The sequence below is a fragment of the Phallusia mammillata genome, chromosome 1, assembly GCF_965637545.1.
Source record: "Phallusia mammillata chromosome 1, kaPhaMamm4.hap1.1, whole genome shotgun sequence".
NCBI classification, from domain to species: domain Eukaryota; kingdom Metazoa; phylum Chordata; class Ascidiacea; order Phlebobranchia; family Ascidiidae; genus Phallusia; species Phallusia mammillata.
The window spans coordinates 544663-561399 of record NC_137252.1 but is presented as its reverse complement, the minus strand read 5'-3'; the positions used below and the strand labels follow the sequence as shown (position 1 = coordinate 561399).

Genomic DNA, 16737 nt, shown 5'->3' with positions numbered 1-16737 from the left:
GTCATATTATTCCTTGTACAAGTAAAGCCTTGTGGCAAATGTCTATTAATGGATTACCTTGCCCGATGAAGAAGGTATTATGTCAAAATTAGGAATTAAATGATGTAGAATTGTTACAAATTCCCAACCATTGTGTTTAGGAAGACCCAGGATTTGATAACTATAGCACTTAGTTACGTTCATTACGTTTATGGTTATTTTTCGGGTTTCAGTTTCCTGTAGCACGCTAGAAGCATCACTTATGTTTTTTATGTTTATTCAAGGAAGCGGTGGAAACGATTACATCAACGCCGCTTATATACCGGGTTACGATAACGAGAGAAAGTTCATCGCCACTCAGGGTCCGAAGAAGGAGACAATCAACGATTTCTGGTTGATGGTTTGGCAGGAAAACTCCAACATCATCGTAATGCTTACTGGCTTGAGGGAAAAAGGAAAGGTTAGCTAAACCGAATGTAGTAGAAATGTAGTAGTTATTCACAAACACTTTGTTTTACAAACGCGCGTCTCTGTTGTTCTTTGTTAATCTTTTGTCGATTTTTTAAACCAAGTTGTTAACGGATGATGTGTTGAAGACTTAATCTCTTTCAAGAACCACGCATTTTTATAGGTTAAAAAATATGTTTCATTTTGCCCCAAACAGACCATATTCTTTGTATGCTGTGGGAGAAAACTCTCGGTTTTCCATCGAATAGCACAACATGATCCAACAACAACAAGTTTTGTTTCTTCAGTCAAAGTGTGAACAATATTGGCCCGAAGTTGGATCCCAAACCAAGTTGTCATCAAACCTTCAAGTTCAAGCTCAACAAGAAACAACTGTTGGTGGAATCGTTCAACGGAAGTTCGTGTTGTCAAACTCCAAGGTATGAATCCCTTTTGTACTGGTGCGAAAAACTGGGAAACCTATTTTAAATCAAAAGTGGGGAAACTTTGTTTTGTACATTATTAGCATGGTTTGTATTACAAAGAATAAGAACAAGCAAAAAAACTATGACAAGCCTTGTGGCTGCCACTGTCATAGACACTTCCGAAAATCACTAAAATTTCTTGGGTTTACTGCAGCCAATAGCTATTAATTATAGCCTTATAGTGTAAAAACAACGTTCTACATAAACTCCAATGACCCATTTACCACGAAACCCATTAAAAACGATTGGAATTAGATTGTTCGTAGCAAACATCATACTAATAGACCCAATTAGAGATAAATATAAAAACAGACGAGATCTAAACATTTTTTGTAGACATAAAAATATTAGCAAATATTATTGCCTTTGCGTACAAAACGATTTTGTACGATTTCAATTGCAATAGAACACATAATATAAAATATGTGGCGTTCATTTCAAACACAGACGACTTTATCTGTATATACTCATGACAAAGTTTCCACATCATGAGTTAGTTCATCATATTATTTCGTTGGTCAGTAAATTGACCTGTCCTGAGGGAAAATTGCACGACGTCTTGTTTCAGATTGTTAGGAAACCGATGAAAGTTTGTTGCAAACAACCATGTTGATTTGACGCGACAGAGACCGAATATGGTCGACAACAAGGTAATTCAAGTAAGGTTTGTGTTTACAGATATCCTCTTTAAATGATGTTATGTTGTTACAGGAGCTCTACAAGTTCTGCTACTCGGTCTTCATGCATTATCTGTCTGATTTTGACACTTATTCAAACTTTAAGTAAACTGTGCAAAAAGATAAAGTAATTCATAAAAACACACAGGACAATACAAAAGTGGTTGCTTGAAACTGAACAAACGCTGTCCAAGATATTTTAACAAACTCTCGGTTGGTATATACGTTGTCATGAAGCTTTGGCCTTTTGGGCATTTCTACGTAACAGCCACAACACTTCATGCTGCACTTTACCAATAGTAATTGTCATGTGTTGTTTCATTGTAAGTATCTCTGTGCCCTCTCTAGAACAGATCATAGTTAAGGGATTCCGGTCCGACTACCGAACTGATTTTATTTATGTAATGTGTTAAACCGCAAATGCCTATTTTGCTATGTTATTTTTTTGATTTTTTTTTTTTTTCATTTCACGATTTGCCAATCGAGGCTCTTACTGTAAAATCGCTGTCTGTCAATGTAACTTCGGGACTCACATTAATTGCACCACTCTATAGACAAGGACAGAAAACATGTCTAACCACCTCAATTGTCAAAATAACTTTCCTGGACATTCTCTTGTTACATAAGGCATCGTACTATGAAACAAAACCTTTGATTTGTTTGTCAAATAACTTACCACAAGTTTACCAATTGTTTTATTTATAAGCAAAGGGCTACAATTGTTGAGTTATCTTTAACTCAAAATTTTGATTGTTGCAAGAACATTTATTTTAAACCTCTTGTGGCCAGCATGTTATAAACTTAAGAGGCAATTGTATTGTAAAATATGTGTTGTATTGTACCATTGCCAGAAAAGCTTTTTGCGTTTATTATCTATATGTATTTGATGTCTTGTTGTATCAGACTTGCATAGGGTGCAATTGATATAACATATTTTTTTAACGTTCAATCAAAAAAAGAACAATCAAATTTGAGGGGAAATAACCTGTCGGGTAACTCCCTATATTTTCTTTGCCTGCATGACGCTTTGTTTAGTCCATGTGATTTATGCTATTTGTTGAAATAAAAAGTTTGGTGTGATTTGTAATTTGCGTCCAAATTCTGTGATGGGTTCATATCTGCCAAAGCACTAAATTCACTTTTATTTCATGTATTTTAGGCTTACTGAAATATTGTAGTTTAATTAAAGATTCCTGCTTTCCCATTCGTTGCTTTTGTTTGTAACAGCAAACAAAATTCAACAAATACTGTGTCTTGTGTCTTGTACAACATTTCAAAATAGGATTTATTTATCAGGTAAAACAAACCGATTTTTAAAGGTCCAAATTCCAAACACATTTTTTTATAGTTTAAAAAATGGTTCTGTTGCGGCAATTACGCTATATTGTACAGAAAGCCAAATTTTGCGCCATAAAAAGAAAATTTACAGAATCTGCGTCTTGGTAAAATAAAAAATAAAAATCTCAGTACAATTACATTTCTGTATTAAGCAAAAACAGCTAATTTTGTGTAAAACTACATGTGTACGTTATTGAGTTTGGGTAAAACAGTTTTGTTGACCACTAAATGACGTGCTTGAGCAGAGCCAGCAAAGATATAATGACGACCGTCGGAGTGAAACCAATTCTGCTCGATCCATTGCCGGTGTTGCAATTGTCTGAATGCAAAGTTTTCCGTTTGTGAATGCTAAACATTTTGCAAAAAATTCGCTATGTTTTGAACCTATAGGCAGTGGTTCTCAAACTTTTTTGACAAATTCCTCACTTAACAATACAAAACATTTTCATTCCTTCCCAATAGACTACAAAACCATACAGTTATCATTTAAAATTCGGTCTTTTATTAACATCACACGATATATTCCCAGAGCTGCATGAAGTGTCTATTTACAAAGCACATGTAAAAATCAAAGTAAACCCCTACTTCAATACTCGTAGTTAAAACTTAAAGCTGGAATCACCCAGTCTGTTGCTTGGTTTATGAAGACTAATGCGCCTATAGCAACGGATGTAAGCTCAGAAAACTGTACACCCCTACTTCAAGTTTTAAAATTTCTATCTTGGAAGGAATCCCTCCTCGATTGAGAACCACAGTTTTAGGAAATTTTAAATCGTGGGTCAGGCTTGTGTTCTAATTAAGCCTACCTGTTTCACAGAAGAAGTGGCACTGCGTCCCAGTAAACCCCAGAAGCGACCCCGATAAACAGCCAGTAGCTGGAGTTCCACATGTTCGGCTGATAATCACGCCTTCCGTGCCAGCTGCGGCTGTTTAAAAGAAATTTGAATTAGAAGTTGTGTTGTGTTTTTTGACTGACAATCACAATGGTTTTGTGCAAATAATTGTTCAACAAAATGTCTACGTTATTCTTTGCATCGCTGGGCAAGTTGTTTTTAGTAAAGTTGTGTTTAAAAATTATAACGTGTACCTTGGTAATTGCAAACCAAATAAATTAGCCCCAGTGCAATTGAGCGTGAATCTTTCGCAGAGAGTGCACCCTGTTTCAACCTATATAAGCTTTTTTTTTCTTTTTTTTTCACGGGGTTCGAACCCAGGACTCTCCAGGGGACGAATCCCGATCAGGGTTTTTTATGTCTGTATGCAGTGTTTTTTAAGGTGTTTTTTTAAGCCAAATTTCTCCAGCGGTTTCCCAAAATTTGGACTTGCAACTATATGGCTATTTTTTGGTATTTAAATGAAATACTTGCGGTCTCTTAAAACTACTTAGCGGTCACCCAAACCAAACCTTAAAAAAAACCTGTCTGTATGTATGTGGGTCAGGCGCGCCAGACCATTCGGCCAAGTTTCTGGCCTTCAACCTATCAGCTGGTGACGAGAGAACGGCCGTATTGGTTAGTGTAGCCATCTAACGGCTTTCAAGTTTGTTGGAAGCAACAAGCTGAAAAACCATACCTCACTTATTGTATTCTGTTCGATGCCACAACTTGGCATACACCACAAAGGAAACTGGTTTGCAATAGTCAAGTAACGGTCATGCTTGTGAACTAAATGATGTCGGCTCAGTGTCTCAGTATTAAAAGTAAAACCTGTTCGATGACACAACTGGTCGTAAACGAATCATTATTATTTCAAAAACAAGAGTGAACTTTCTTAGAGTTTGTAAAACAACGTCCTGCTCTGCTTCGGGTTTAAAGTTTACGAAAAGTTGTTGTTAAAATTGCCCACGTGTGGCCGTACACAGGCCCATTCAACCAAAAACCCATGAAAAATTAGTTAACGCACAAAAGGTTGTAGTGACCAAAACCAACACGAAAATCTAATTACGTCTCCGCTCAAAGGAAATGGCTGTTAAAGAAAATACGTTTCATAAATTCGGTGGCCGGAGTTTGTTGGTTAAATTAAAAACACGTTTCCGTTTTGTTCATCTGCAACTGTGCTGTTTTCAGCAAGGGGGACAAAGCTTAACCTACAAAAATGATATATGTGCAAATATTTAAAATCTACGCGAAGATCCGAAACCCGTTAAGCTAAAAGATTGTCAAGTGCTGTAATTTAAACAGTAACTCTACAGCAAAAATTTTCAGGATATCTTGTTATTCTGTATTCCGGAACTTAAAAAATGATTTTGCATTAAAACTTTAATTTAAATAGCGTTGACTGAACATGAACTAGAAGATGTCGTGTAACGTGTAGCATTTTATTGTAGCGGCTGACTGTAATGTCGGTGTATGTATTTACGGGCTTGCAACGTTTCACTTTTCTCCAATATCATTTTCTCATAAGCTATAGCTTTTTCAATAATGTTAACGAGTTTCAACAGCTTTTCAAATGTGTTACACAAAACGTATGGCATTTTCTCATCTAGCCTATTATCAGTGTCTCATTAGCTTTAGCTCTTTCATTAATGTCGCAAATCCGTTTAAAGAATACCAATAGCTTTTCAAATGTGGTTTACAAAAAAACGTTGGGTTTAACGTATTAATCCGGCCGAGCTCAAAGCGATAAAGTGTTGTGGCAAAGTCTTTCAGACACAAAACTGTTTCCAGCACAAAAGCGCTGAAATATTTCGTGTAGGATTCCGCCGAAAATCATTGTTCAAAATTCCGGAATTGCCGGTCGTGGGCGTGGGCGGAAAGCGTTGACACCATTGATGTAAAAAACGGAGCAATCGCGTGGGTGGCTTTGTTTGTTTTGAGAGATAAATGATTTCGCTTCGTTTTAGTTGTTACCTGGACAATGAAAGGAAGAAAGAGGTTTCGGAAAACCAGGGGGGACCGCCACAAGCGAGAAAAGGGTTTCGGTAAAAGATTTAAAAACAATTCCAGTAAGACCGTTGTGGAAGAATTCAAACTGTTAAGGGTGAAGCCTGGAAACAAAACGGGACTTCTATGGGTTATATATAATTTCAATCCAAACTACATCTAAGTTGTAATAAAGAAGTGGACCTGTTTGTTGGCATTTTTGTTTACGATATCGACAAAATGCTAACAAAAGTTTACTCTAAGTTGTACATTAGTGTAATTGCGTGACTTCTCAGTGCACGTAAAAATCTACTGGTGTTTGGCCACAGCGTGCACATCTAATGTAGGTCACAGTGGTGTACTCAGTGAGCTCAAGGAGCTTGTGTGTATGCTCAGACACGTGAAAATCTATGCTTTGTATAAACTGATGTGTGACCATGCTGGCCACATCCAGTGGTGGGATTCAGCCGGTTCGCACCGGTTATATTAAACCGTCGCATGAAATTTTATGAGATCAGCGAACCGGTTAGCATTACTGGTTACTGTCAAAGAACTTTTTGTAACAAAACCGGCAAAAAAAATATGACTTTTGTGATATACCCGGCTGAAAAATATGACTTTTGTGAACCCACTGACAAAAAATTTGAATCTCACCAAAGATTTGAGCCACATCAAATGTTTCTCACAGTGGCCCTTAGTGTACTTATACATACATTACGGAACATTCACATTTCCATTCCTGCTTACTTGTTCCAGTCAGAACGGTGGTCGTGCAACGGTCTGCAGCATTGGTGCAAGCCAAACTGTTCGAGGCATCCACGTTGGGTCCGAAGCAGTTTTGTCCGGAAGTAACCACTCCATTGGCCGATGTGTATTGGCAAGTGTGACAATTCAAACACATACCTGCAAAACACGCGGCTTGATATAGAAAATACATGTTGAAGCACACAAGCAGTTGTGTGATAAATGAGATATGTATCACGGCCAGCCAAACGGAAAATGTTTAGACCGGTAAATGGTCATGTCATCATCGCTGATAATTATATTATAATATTTCCATGTTACTGTTACCGTGGTAATTTTTTGTACATGTTGCATCTATTCAGTCCGTTTTTTGAAAAACGTTTGAATTCGTTTAACACTTTCCGCGCTCCAGCCCTCGCAAGGATTCAAACTGATTGTTTTTAAATATGACGTCTTCGGCATAGAGCAGGGGTCGGCAGCCTTTTTTGCATTGCGGACCGTTTTTTGAAAGTGAAATTTTATCGCGGACCGGTCTTCAAAAAACTACAAATATTTAGCAATGAAAACGCTTAAATTAGTTTATCATGCCAGGGATACATGGGCAAAATGTTTTATAGCATTTAACCTGAAAAATTATACGGCCCGGTAACGAACTCCTCGCGGACCGGAGGTTGCCGACTACTGGCATAGAGAATAAACAAGCAACACAACTTAACTTCGTCTGTTCAAACCTTTTTAGCAGAATTACTTCTATTAGCTAACTAACAGACAAATACCACTTTGTTGGAAAACGACAGGCCTTCTATACGTGTCATGCGTCATTTAACCTTGCGCATAATTCAATCACGACTTATTTCATCAATCATGTCGCAAAAGCACAAATTATTTCTTTTTTTTTCAACCACTTCAAAACTATGGTTATAGGGGGTCCACGAATAAACAAATATATTGTATGATTCAGTTAGCATTTCAACTGCGCTAATTATTTCCTACCTTGGGAACAAACTGTTGCCAGCAAAAATACAACGATTTTAACATTCATGATGCAGAAGAATAATTGCAGATCTTGCAGCGCAGAAAAATTAACTAAATTTCTAACAACTTTGCAAAACGCTATATGTTTACTATGGGTTAGGGAACCCTTATATTCGATTATTTTCTTTTTTCCCCCACGCTCTTTTTCCCTAACCGTTAAGTATTGTCCAGCTCAATAGGGGTATTTGCGCAGCTTTACATTGGCGAGGCGGAACGAAATTGAATTCGCCGGACAATGCTACGATTCTAAGCACCTTCTTTTTTTTGATCGAGAAGTTGTTTTGATGAGAAGTAGAAACCTGTGAACTTTATTAGCACATGTATATCTTATACCTTCTGGCCTTATCTCAAAAAGGCAATGGGTTAACAAAACAATTCATAAAGCGGTTTTGGATGTAGGCTAGGCCTACCATACGTCCTTTTTTTGGAGGACATGTCCTCCTTTTTAACAAAAACCAAGTTGTCCTCCGAGGACAAGAAAAAGTGCCCAAATGTCAAGATTTTCTGATTTACCAAATACATCTGTGACAATTATGCCTTTGAAAACAGCCAAATATACATCTTTAGTTTATTTTTTAAACATTACAGGTGGATTTTACATTTTTGAAAACACAAGCTTATTTTAATGTTGTGATAAACGTTCAGCTTTATCAAAACTATTCTTGCCGTCTAATTTTTGAGGGTTTCATTTTTGGGGCACCCTTAATTTTTTTTGTGTTCTGTCCTCCGAGTTTCGGATGGAAATATGGTAGGCCTAATGTAGGCTCGGGGTTATCATCCTTCAATTGAGCCACCACTTGCGCAGCTATTTCCGACTTGGTGATTTTTTAGTGTAACTGTGTCCTAATTTAATTCACAACCTAATAAAAATTCTATTGATAAACTAGTTTTAGTTTAGGGAATTTTTATTTAAACTTGTTTGTCTATTTTGGGAAATGCAAACCAGGTGTTGCATTTTTTTCCGCTACGGAACTGTTTGTGTTGGACATAATAAAATGATATTGTTTTCATATTGATTACCCCAAGAATAATAAAAGTTTGCTCAGACCTTAGTTGGAATCGGGTTGTGTTGCGACTTGCGTAACATGCTGCATCCTTTTATCCAGGGTTAATAATTCTGTTTTTTCAGTTTTGGTTTGAGGTTCTAACTAAGCTTCCTCCACACCAGCTATTTTTTGGCACGCTTTACAAGGTTAAAAGCCAGAATAATAAAAATGTGTTTGCAAGTTTAATTTTACCACTAGACGAATGTTGGTAGCACGAAATTTTCAAGGGTTTCCTGCAGTCAATAGTATCTTACAGCGTAATGTGCGCGGTGTTACAGTTGTTAAACAACTCTGGTCTTAAAAGAATCTTAAATGGTGTGTTTATGGTCCGATGTGCATGAATTCTACAAGCTCGACTTAAAAGTGTGAAAGTTCTACCTGTTGTAAACAAAAGTGTGAAAGTTCTACCTGTTGTAAAACATGAGATATATTGCGATGTTTTGTGTGCGTTGAAGACGGTTACCTGAAAAAAACACCTGCAAATGGTGCTTGTCGTATCTGACGCGAAACAAAGTATTTGACTAGCTCATGATTTATCAGTTTGTTCATGTGATGGAACATAACATTAACTGTCACTTGTGTACCATTCGCACACATTTGTTTTGGCTTGAGCCAATAACATATTTTCTTACAAGTTCCATCCAAAAATTCGGCTCAAAACAGGTTCTCTTGCAGGTTTTTACAGCAAACAACCTTGTGTATAGGCTTAGCTTTTACTGTGTAGTTTCAGCATATACTGTAGCTACTGAATAAATTCGCACAAAAAAGTATGAAAAAGAACAAAAACAAACTAAACGAGATAAAAGTTGTGCTTGTAAAAGCACCTTTCACCACAAGTGGAGTGTTGACCTACTGCAATTTCTACATCCTAATGAATATAATAAGTGCCTACATAAATACTACTAAAATATTAGTCACTTCTACAGTAATATATCAAAGTTGTCATTGATAATTAATCAAAGTTATCATTAAAAAAAGAAGAAAAACACTAGCAAGGAGACAGACAGCTCAGTGGCAGACATATTGGGAGGAAATCACAATCAGAGGTCTACTTACCAGAGATAACAATTAACAAAACTAATCCACATGCCAATAGCCTTAAACTTTGCACCAGGCAAACACAAAAGCAGTACCCAAGTAAGAAAGGAATAAACAAGAAGTGAAAAGTGACAGTAGGCGGGGATTTAGGACTTCTAATCGGGTGCATATAAAATATACAGGATCGCTTGGTGCATTATTAATACAGCTTGGCGCACCTTTATATCGCTAGGTAAAGGTGCATCCAGCATTTTAAAGGTGCACCAAGCTGTGTTAATACTGCACCAAGCGATCCTGTATATTTTTGATGCACCGCTTCTAATCCATTAGGTCACTGTAATATTCAACAGTTTGTTGTGCCAAGGCGGCTTATGTAAAATACAGTGGCATAACAATATGGATGAAAGCTTGCACAAAACCACATATAGGCACCAAAACTCCTCAAAGAAAATAATTATTACTCAAATTCTAACCCAACAGTATTCTGGCCTTAGTCAGTTTCATAATAAATGTGTGTATTTCTACTTTTGTGTCAATAAACAAAATCCATCACACTTGTGCACAGGTTTCAAGTGCATACCGCAGCACTATAGGATTGTGGGTAATGGTCGTTGTCATGGACACTTGCATTTCGGCAGGTAAGAAATTGAAAGTAACAATTGTACAGACTTGGAACTTGGTGGGTTAAACATAATTTATGGCTAAATAGATCCAAATATAAAGATCTAATGGAATTGTAGCAGTCATCTTGACATAGCATACTTGTTTTATGCCCATTGCAATCTAATGTTGTTACATGTGCTGGGAACAATATAAATATTTTGTGTTTTACACGAATTGTTCAACTATGCTTTGGCAGATGTCCCTGCTCCAGCGAGTTTCTTAATGTTGGCCTTTCGACTTCGAGCATAAATTCTTAAAAATAGTGCAGCAAAAACAATTAGAACGCCGATGAATCCAAGGAATCCAATTGGATGTCCATATATGAGGCAGGATAGCAAAATTGCAAAAGCTTGTCTTAGCGTCATAATGATTGTAAACACAACTGCCCCATATTCAGATATTGTGTAGAAAATGAAAAGCTGACCAACAGCGGAACATATCTAAGTAAAAAATATATTAGTGGAGACATGGATAATGTTAATATCAGTTTTACACTGAAAAGAAAGAAATACCAAGAAATCTCACAATGAATAATGTTATTCTCTTTACTTTTGTTTCAGAAGATACAATGGGTTTATTGTAGAAGATAAAAAACAACCATTCTTTTTTGCAAGTTTCAAAAATTTTCTGCTTAATCATTTTATTACTGCAAAAATTTGGGTTCGAAAACTGAAACAATTTTTCTAAAACCTAGGTAACCTTACATTCTTGTCCCACAAGTTTTTGGTCCCAGTATTTGAAAGAAACAAAAGTTCACTTACAGATAAAACGACAGAGTGCATCCCGAATTCAACATGCCTCGTAATAAACGCAAATGCTTCAAAGAAGGCGCCTTGTTCGAGCAACGAACACGACGTAAATATGCAGGAGAATAAATTCACACCCAGCATCATTTGTATCGAAGACATTTTGTGTGTTTTAAACAATTCGCCCTGTAAACAAAAACAGAAATATTGTGACACAAGTTATTTGTTTGACAGGATGTGCTTTATGGTTTACATAAAATCTCGAATGTGTATGTTTATTTAACTTAAGGGACCATGATGCACAATGTTTCAAGTATACTGCTTTAGTTAACCTTTAACCACAACATTTTAGAAACAAATTTGTAATGCCTAAGTTTATTACATCAAATACTGGCATGTCAATACAATAAAATCCTAATTACAATGGTAGAAAACATACAAACAATAACCAATAAATAGAAATAGGCACATATCCTTATTCAATTGTGCCATAGATACATTGTCATTAAATCCTGATAACACACATGTCAGCAATGAGATTAGCTTGATATAATGTTATATGCATAGAGGTTTATCCAATTGTTTTAATAATGTCATTTCCTGCTTAAAAGCTATTCAGTTGATACCCACACAATTACTGAATATAATGGACTAATTCTGTTGAAAAATCTGCTAAAGGTTTTTATTTGTTGTGATATAGTTTGTCCTTTACCAATTTGTAACATTTTATTTTTTCAGTAAAACTGAAACCAAAAGGAAAGTTAAAAGTGTGGTTTAAATAGATTTTGCATGAGAATTTCTTTTTGGTACAAACAATGGCGGCAACATGTCCCTTACTTCCTCTTTAGACATTACCATGCATTGTATTTTGCAAAATCCCTGTTGTGACAATCTGTTCACAGCAGATGGCCTAAAAATTATTGTCCAAGTTTTTTTTAACTTGATGCAACATCTCAACAGTATTGGTGTGTGCCAGCCTTACAGCAGATGGTTTAAACCAGGGCTTCCCAAACTTTTTTGACCCTTCACGATAATATAATAAACAATGCGAAAAATACGTTTGTTGTATTTATTGAAATGATTAATTCGAACGAAAACTAAAAACAACTTATTGGTAATCGGAGTCTACTACCTTACACATCCAAACACCGATACCTTTTATGTGCTTTAGCCTTTAGTTTCTGTTTGCACTTAGGAAACGTTCTAAAACCGACATGACATTATACAAAGGTCAAGGCCGGGGGTGTGTGGCACCCCCGTACGCTATGCCCGTGTATTGAGTACTTTCTGCAAAATTGGTACAGCTCTCTGCGACCCCTCAAGTTTGTTAAGCGACCCCCAGTTTGGGAAGCCCTAGTTTAGAGCAGCCGTAACAGGGCTTCTTCCCCTATGATCGCTGTTTTGTAAAGTATGGTTAGTGGACTGTCGTTAAAAAGCGTTGAACAAAATATAGTTGGGAAAAAAGTTAATCCCATTCTACAAGAAAAATCTAACCTGGGATTTAAACCAATGCCGTAATTGTTTAGCCGCGTGGCAAGGGTTGTCAAACATTAAAACACAGGCATTGAACAATGCTGTGTATAACATAATACTCAAATGCACAGCCAACCATGGAATAAAAAGTACAATAAGCTCACCTGCCAGTTAGAGGTAAAACTGTCGAAAGCCATGTAGCCAAGCATCAGAATAAACCCGGAGAGCAAAACATATACAGTGGTTGACTGGACGTCGTCTACTGAATCAGTGTGAGCATGACTGTCCCCTTGTGCAAGAAGGAACACACTGATTCCCATGGACAACATTCCAGCAGTAATCCATTCGTACATCTCGTATACATTTCCTGACACAACTTTGCCCATCAACATGACAGGGATCACTTTGCAAGCTTTGCCAAGGACCTGAAACATTTATATGTTAAAATCTGTACAGTAACATACAGTGCCAATGTTTATTGAAAGAATATATCGGAGATGTCATTGTCATAAACAGCAGATGTGCAATTTGCCAGTGCTTTTTGCAAACCTGTCGACTTGTAACAAATTTGTTTGTACTTTGATTACATTTTATATCAGACAAAAACACAAATGTACAATCAATGATCTAAAATCTGGGTTGTAAATTCAGAAGTTAAACACATTTAAACACAGGGTGAAATTTTATAAAATCAAAATTTATTTAACAACAGTAAAAACACATTTATATTGCACTGAACTACATTGACCTGTGTGGGAAATGAAACAAATTTAAGAGCTTCATACTGGAACCAACTGCTCATTATGTTCGAAAATGAACAGTAGGAGAATTTGTACAAGGGACATCCGTGCCGAGGTTGTCTGGTCATCATTATGTAAATGAAGGCAACACAGAAGGCAAGAAGTCTAAAACAAACATGTAAAAAACAATAAAAAACTTCCCTTAGCTGTTGGACAGACATGTGTGGTGCATATTTGATAAGAAACTAACAATTCAACATCTGTTACAAATTTGATTTGCCACATAATTGCTTCACAAGATACCGAAGGATATACTATGCAGTTGCACAAATATATACCTGTTAATAAACACCAAAAACTGGGAATTGGTAAATTTCTCTCCAGGTGAGTCGTCAGTTTTTCCATATTCCAAAGTCATGATTCTCTCTTGAATGACTCCCCATGTTAGGTAGGATACCTGAAAACAATTTTAATAGAACTTAAAATGAATAGCTCAGTTTTTGATTGATGATTGAACTACCGGTATTAATTGCTGTTTATTAAGCACATACAAGCACCAACTTCAAAACTCTTGACAAACCAATATCAACTGTCAACTAGCAAAAGTAATTGACAGTAATAGTCGGCAAGCACTTACCTGCAGGCCAATGGCACATACAACCAACGCAACTGCTTTACGTTGAAATGATTTTTCCACTTTACTTTGTACTATTTTAGGTGATGATGTTTGGGGCAGGTCAGAAGATATATCGTCACCGAAAACACATGTTTTGACACACGGATAACAAACTCCACTGCCTGCATACAAAGTGGTAAAGCAATTAAAATTACCAGACTATTGTTAACAGTTAACACACCAAACAAAAGACATTGTGAGCTATTGCTCCTAATTTTGAGTCTTTACATACTAAATTTTTAACGTTTTTTTACATAATATCATGCATTTATTTTATCTTGTCATTGCATCTGTAACGAAAACATTAATTCAATGTTAACAAATAAACACTCACATGTGAGTAAAAAATTAAACAATTTACATACCTGTTTCATTGTACTTGATTTTCTTTAAATAAGAAATCAGCAAATATGCGGGAACAACCACAGAAGCATAACCAACAAGGTTAAAAATCAAACGAACCAACCAAAAATCGCTCCATTCTGAATTTAGGTTTGAACTTTCTACAACCGGTGGTGCTTCGGTGAAATGAAACGAACAGGCAAGAACGAGACAACATGACAGAAATTCGACTAACTGCTTCATCTTTTAAACTAATCTAATGCTACAGTAACCAGAATAGAATCCTTAAAGTAAAAACTAAATATTGCTTCAATTTGTCACAAACATATCTGTGCTCGTTCATGCGTAAAGCTCTGCGACGTAGTTATTTAAATCATTCAACCGTAGCAAAACAATTTTGTTGAAGTCAAATATAAGATTAAAGTGAATGTTTACGGTACAAACTGGCGATTTTGTTTTTGAACATTTTTTTAAAAAAAACTTTAGCTGTAAGAGCTCACAGTCATCGCCTTTGGAAAAGCCCGTAACCTTGTATGTTTAAAAAGATTGAAACAGGGAAACTCCCAATGCTATTTGCTTCCATGTAAAAATGTGTCAGACATGAAAACCATTGCACAAATTCACAAGATCTTCGCAAAATGTTGGCCTGCTTCCCTCATACAACGAAGATGCCTACATAAGAAATGCATCATATATCACACAAACAATGTGAACCCGTTTGAAAATCTCGCGTTTGAAGATTGGATGTATGAAAAGGTTAACTTCACCGAAACCGATTGCTTGTTTATTTGGCAAAACCAACCATGTGTCGTAATTGGAAGACATCAAAATCCGTGGAAGGAATCTCACGTAAAAAGTAGGTGGTTTGTTATGTTGGTATCTTGGAAGTGTCGGGCCTCAGCTCAGCTGTTGTGTGAACATAAGGTTATGGCTTATGGGTTTTAAATCACACCTGATCTGTCTGCAAATTTTGGATGATTTGGTTTGCAGTGATTTTAAGTGGACATACAACTGCACTTTTTATCTAAAATTGCAATTGTGGCCTTTCTTTGTGTTGCAGTGTTGCAAAACGACGATGTAAAGCTTTGTCGGAGAAGCAGTGGTGGAGGAGCAGTCTACCACGACTTGGGAAACGTCAACTTTACTTTCTTCACTGACAGAAAAGGTTACAACAGAAGACCAAACCTTCAGACTATCATAGATGGGGTAAAAAGCAAATTCCCATCAATGGATCTAACTATGAACTGCAGGGATGACATATTACTCAATGAAAAGTGAGAATTTCCTTTCCATGATTTAAAAATTTGGTTGTTTGCTTTCTACTATGCTAGTTATATTGTGAGTTGTATGTTTGTTTTAAACAAGTAAGTTTCACTACAGTATTCTGGATGGGCTAACAATCCTGCAGTTTGCATTATAAAATCTGTTTTACGTATAAATTACCAACCATGATTTTTGTACTTGGGTCATTTTTTTAAGTAATTTATTGGGATTTGTTAAGATTTTGTTTCATTCATAAAATCGTACATTTAGTTATGCAATGAAGGTATTGGTGAAGGAAGCAAAACAGCAAAATATTTGGATCATTTTAACTTAAAATACTAACCTTATTTTGCAGGTTCAAGGTGTCTGGGTCATCAGCCAAACTGGGCCCAAAAAGTGCCTACCATCATTGCACCTTGTTGCTCAACTCTAACAAGGAGATTCTTCTGAAGTACCTCACAAGCAAACCATTTAGTTTCCAATGCAAGTCCACTGCCAGTATTCGTTCATCTGTTATGAATCTAAGTGACATCGACTCCTCAATTACTTTTGAGGACGTGAGACACCTAGTGTCTGAAAGTTATGCAAGCAAACACTCAACATCGGAAGTTTTTACTATTGACACAAGTGACAGGAAGCTTTTGCCAAATATCGAGAGTATTTCACAGAAATTGGAAACATGGGAATGGAGATTCGGAAAAACTCCCGAGTTTAGCATCGAAAAAGAATTTCACTGTGATAATTTTGGTTTGACTTCTATAACAGTTTCAGTTAAAAAGGGTTTAATTTCAGACATTGTAATATCATCTCCAACTATAAGTGATGAAATTAAGAGGAATTTCTCAGAATTACTGATAAATGTTCGCTTTTGTTGGGATGATGTGTTTGCAGCATTAAAGGAAAGTGAATTTGATATTGAACCATTGCAAAACTTTAACTTGTTGTCCAAATATGTTTTACAGTTTCTCAACTAGTTGCTTATATTGTCATGGTTTTTTTTCTGTTTTTGAGTTTCATTAAATTTAAATATGTTTTTTTTTTTGTAGTTGAGTAAATTTGTTTTAGCAAAGCAGCAGTTCACCAAATGTTTGTAGGTCTATAGAAACCTACAAATAGGTGGGAAAATAGAAAATACTGAGCAAGCGTTCCGTCCAGCAGGTTGCATATTTAGCAAATTTGTCTTT

At 36.2% G+C, this 16737-nt stretch overlaps 4 protein-coding genes across 4 annotated transcripts; 2 read left to right on the top strand and 2 right to left on the bottom strand.

Moving 5' to 3' along the window:
* Positions 1–241: 241 nt before the first annotated feature.
* LOC145239256 (receptor-type tyrosine-protein phosphatase alpha-like) lies at positions 242–2008 on the top strand. The gene is made up of 4 exons (XM_080102561.1): positions 242–439; positions 735–866; positions 1480–1561; positions 1623–2008. The coding sequence occupies exons 1-3, from the start codon at positions 242–244 to the stop codon at positions 1522–1524; spliced, it is 375 nt and encodes a 124-aa protein (XP_079958687.1). The 3' UTR covers positions 1525–1561; positions 1623–2008.
* Positions 2009–2853: 845 nt separating this feature from the next.
* Positions 2854–9242, bottom strand: LOC145218090 (uncharacterized). The gene is made up of 4 exons (XM_080085489.1): positions 7525–9242; positions 6535–6690; positions 3733–3852; positions 2854–3245 (listed from the first exon to the last, which is right to left on the bottom strand). The coding sequence occupies exons 1-4, from the start codon at positions 7571–7573 to the stop codon at positions 3151–3153; spliced, it is 420 nt and encodes a 139-aa protein (XP_079941615.1). The 5' UTR covers positions 7574–9242; the 3' UTR covers positions 2854–3150.
* A 902-nt stretch (positions 9243–10144) lies between these two features.
* On the bottom strand, positions 10145–14625 carry LOC145218071 (adenosine 3'-phospho 5'-phosphosulfate transporter 1-like). Its single transcript, XM_080085467.1, has 7 exons — positions 14314–14625; positions 13910–14070; positions 13611–13729; positions 13281–13437; positions 12697–12957; positions 11075–11245; positions 10145–10753 (listed from the first exon to the last, which is right to left on the bottom strand). The coding sequence occupies exons 1-7, from the start codon at positions 14531–14533 to the stop codon at positions 10496–10498; spliced, it is 1347 nt and encodes a 448-aa protein (XP_079941593.1). The 5' UTR covers positions 14534–14625; the 3' UTR covers positions 10145–10495.
* A 63-nt stretch (positions 14626–14688) lies between these two features.
* LOC145218080 (lipoyl amidotransferase LIPT1, mitochondrial-like) lies at positions 14689–16590 on the top strand. The gene is made up of 3 exons (XM_080085478.1): positions 14689–15146; positions 15351–15564; positions 15909–16590. Exons 1-3 carry the CDS (start codon positions 14891–14893, stop codon positions 16525–16527), a joined length of 1089 nt encoding a protein of 362 aa, XP_079941604.1. The 5' UTR covers positions 14689–14890; the 3' UTR covers positions 16528–16590.
* Positions 16591–16737: the final 147 nt, after the last annotated feature.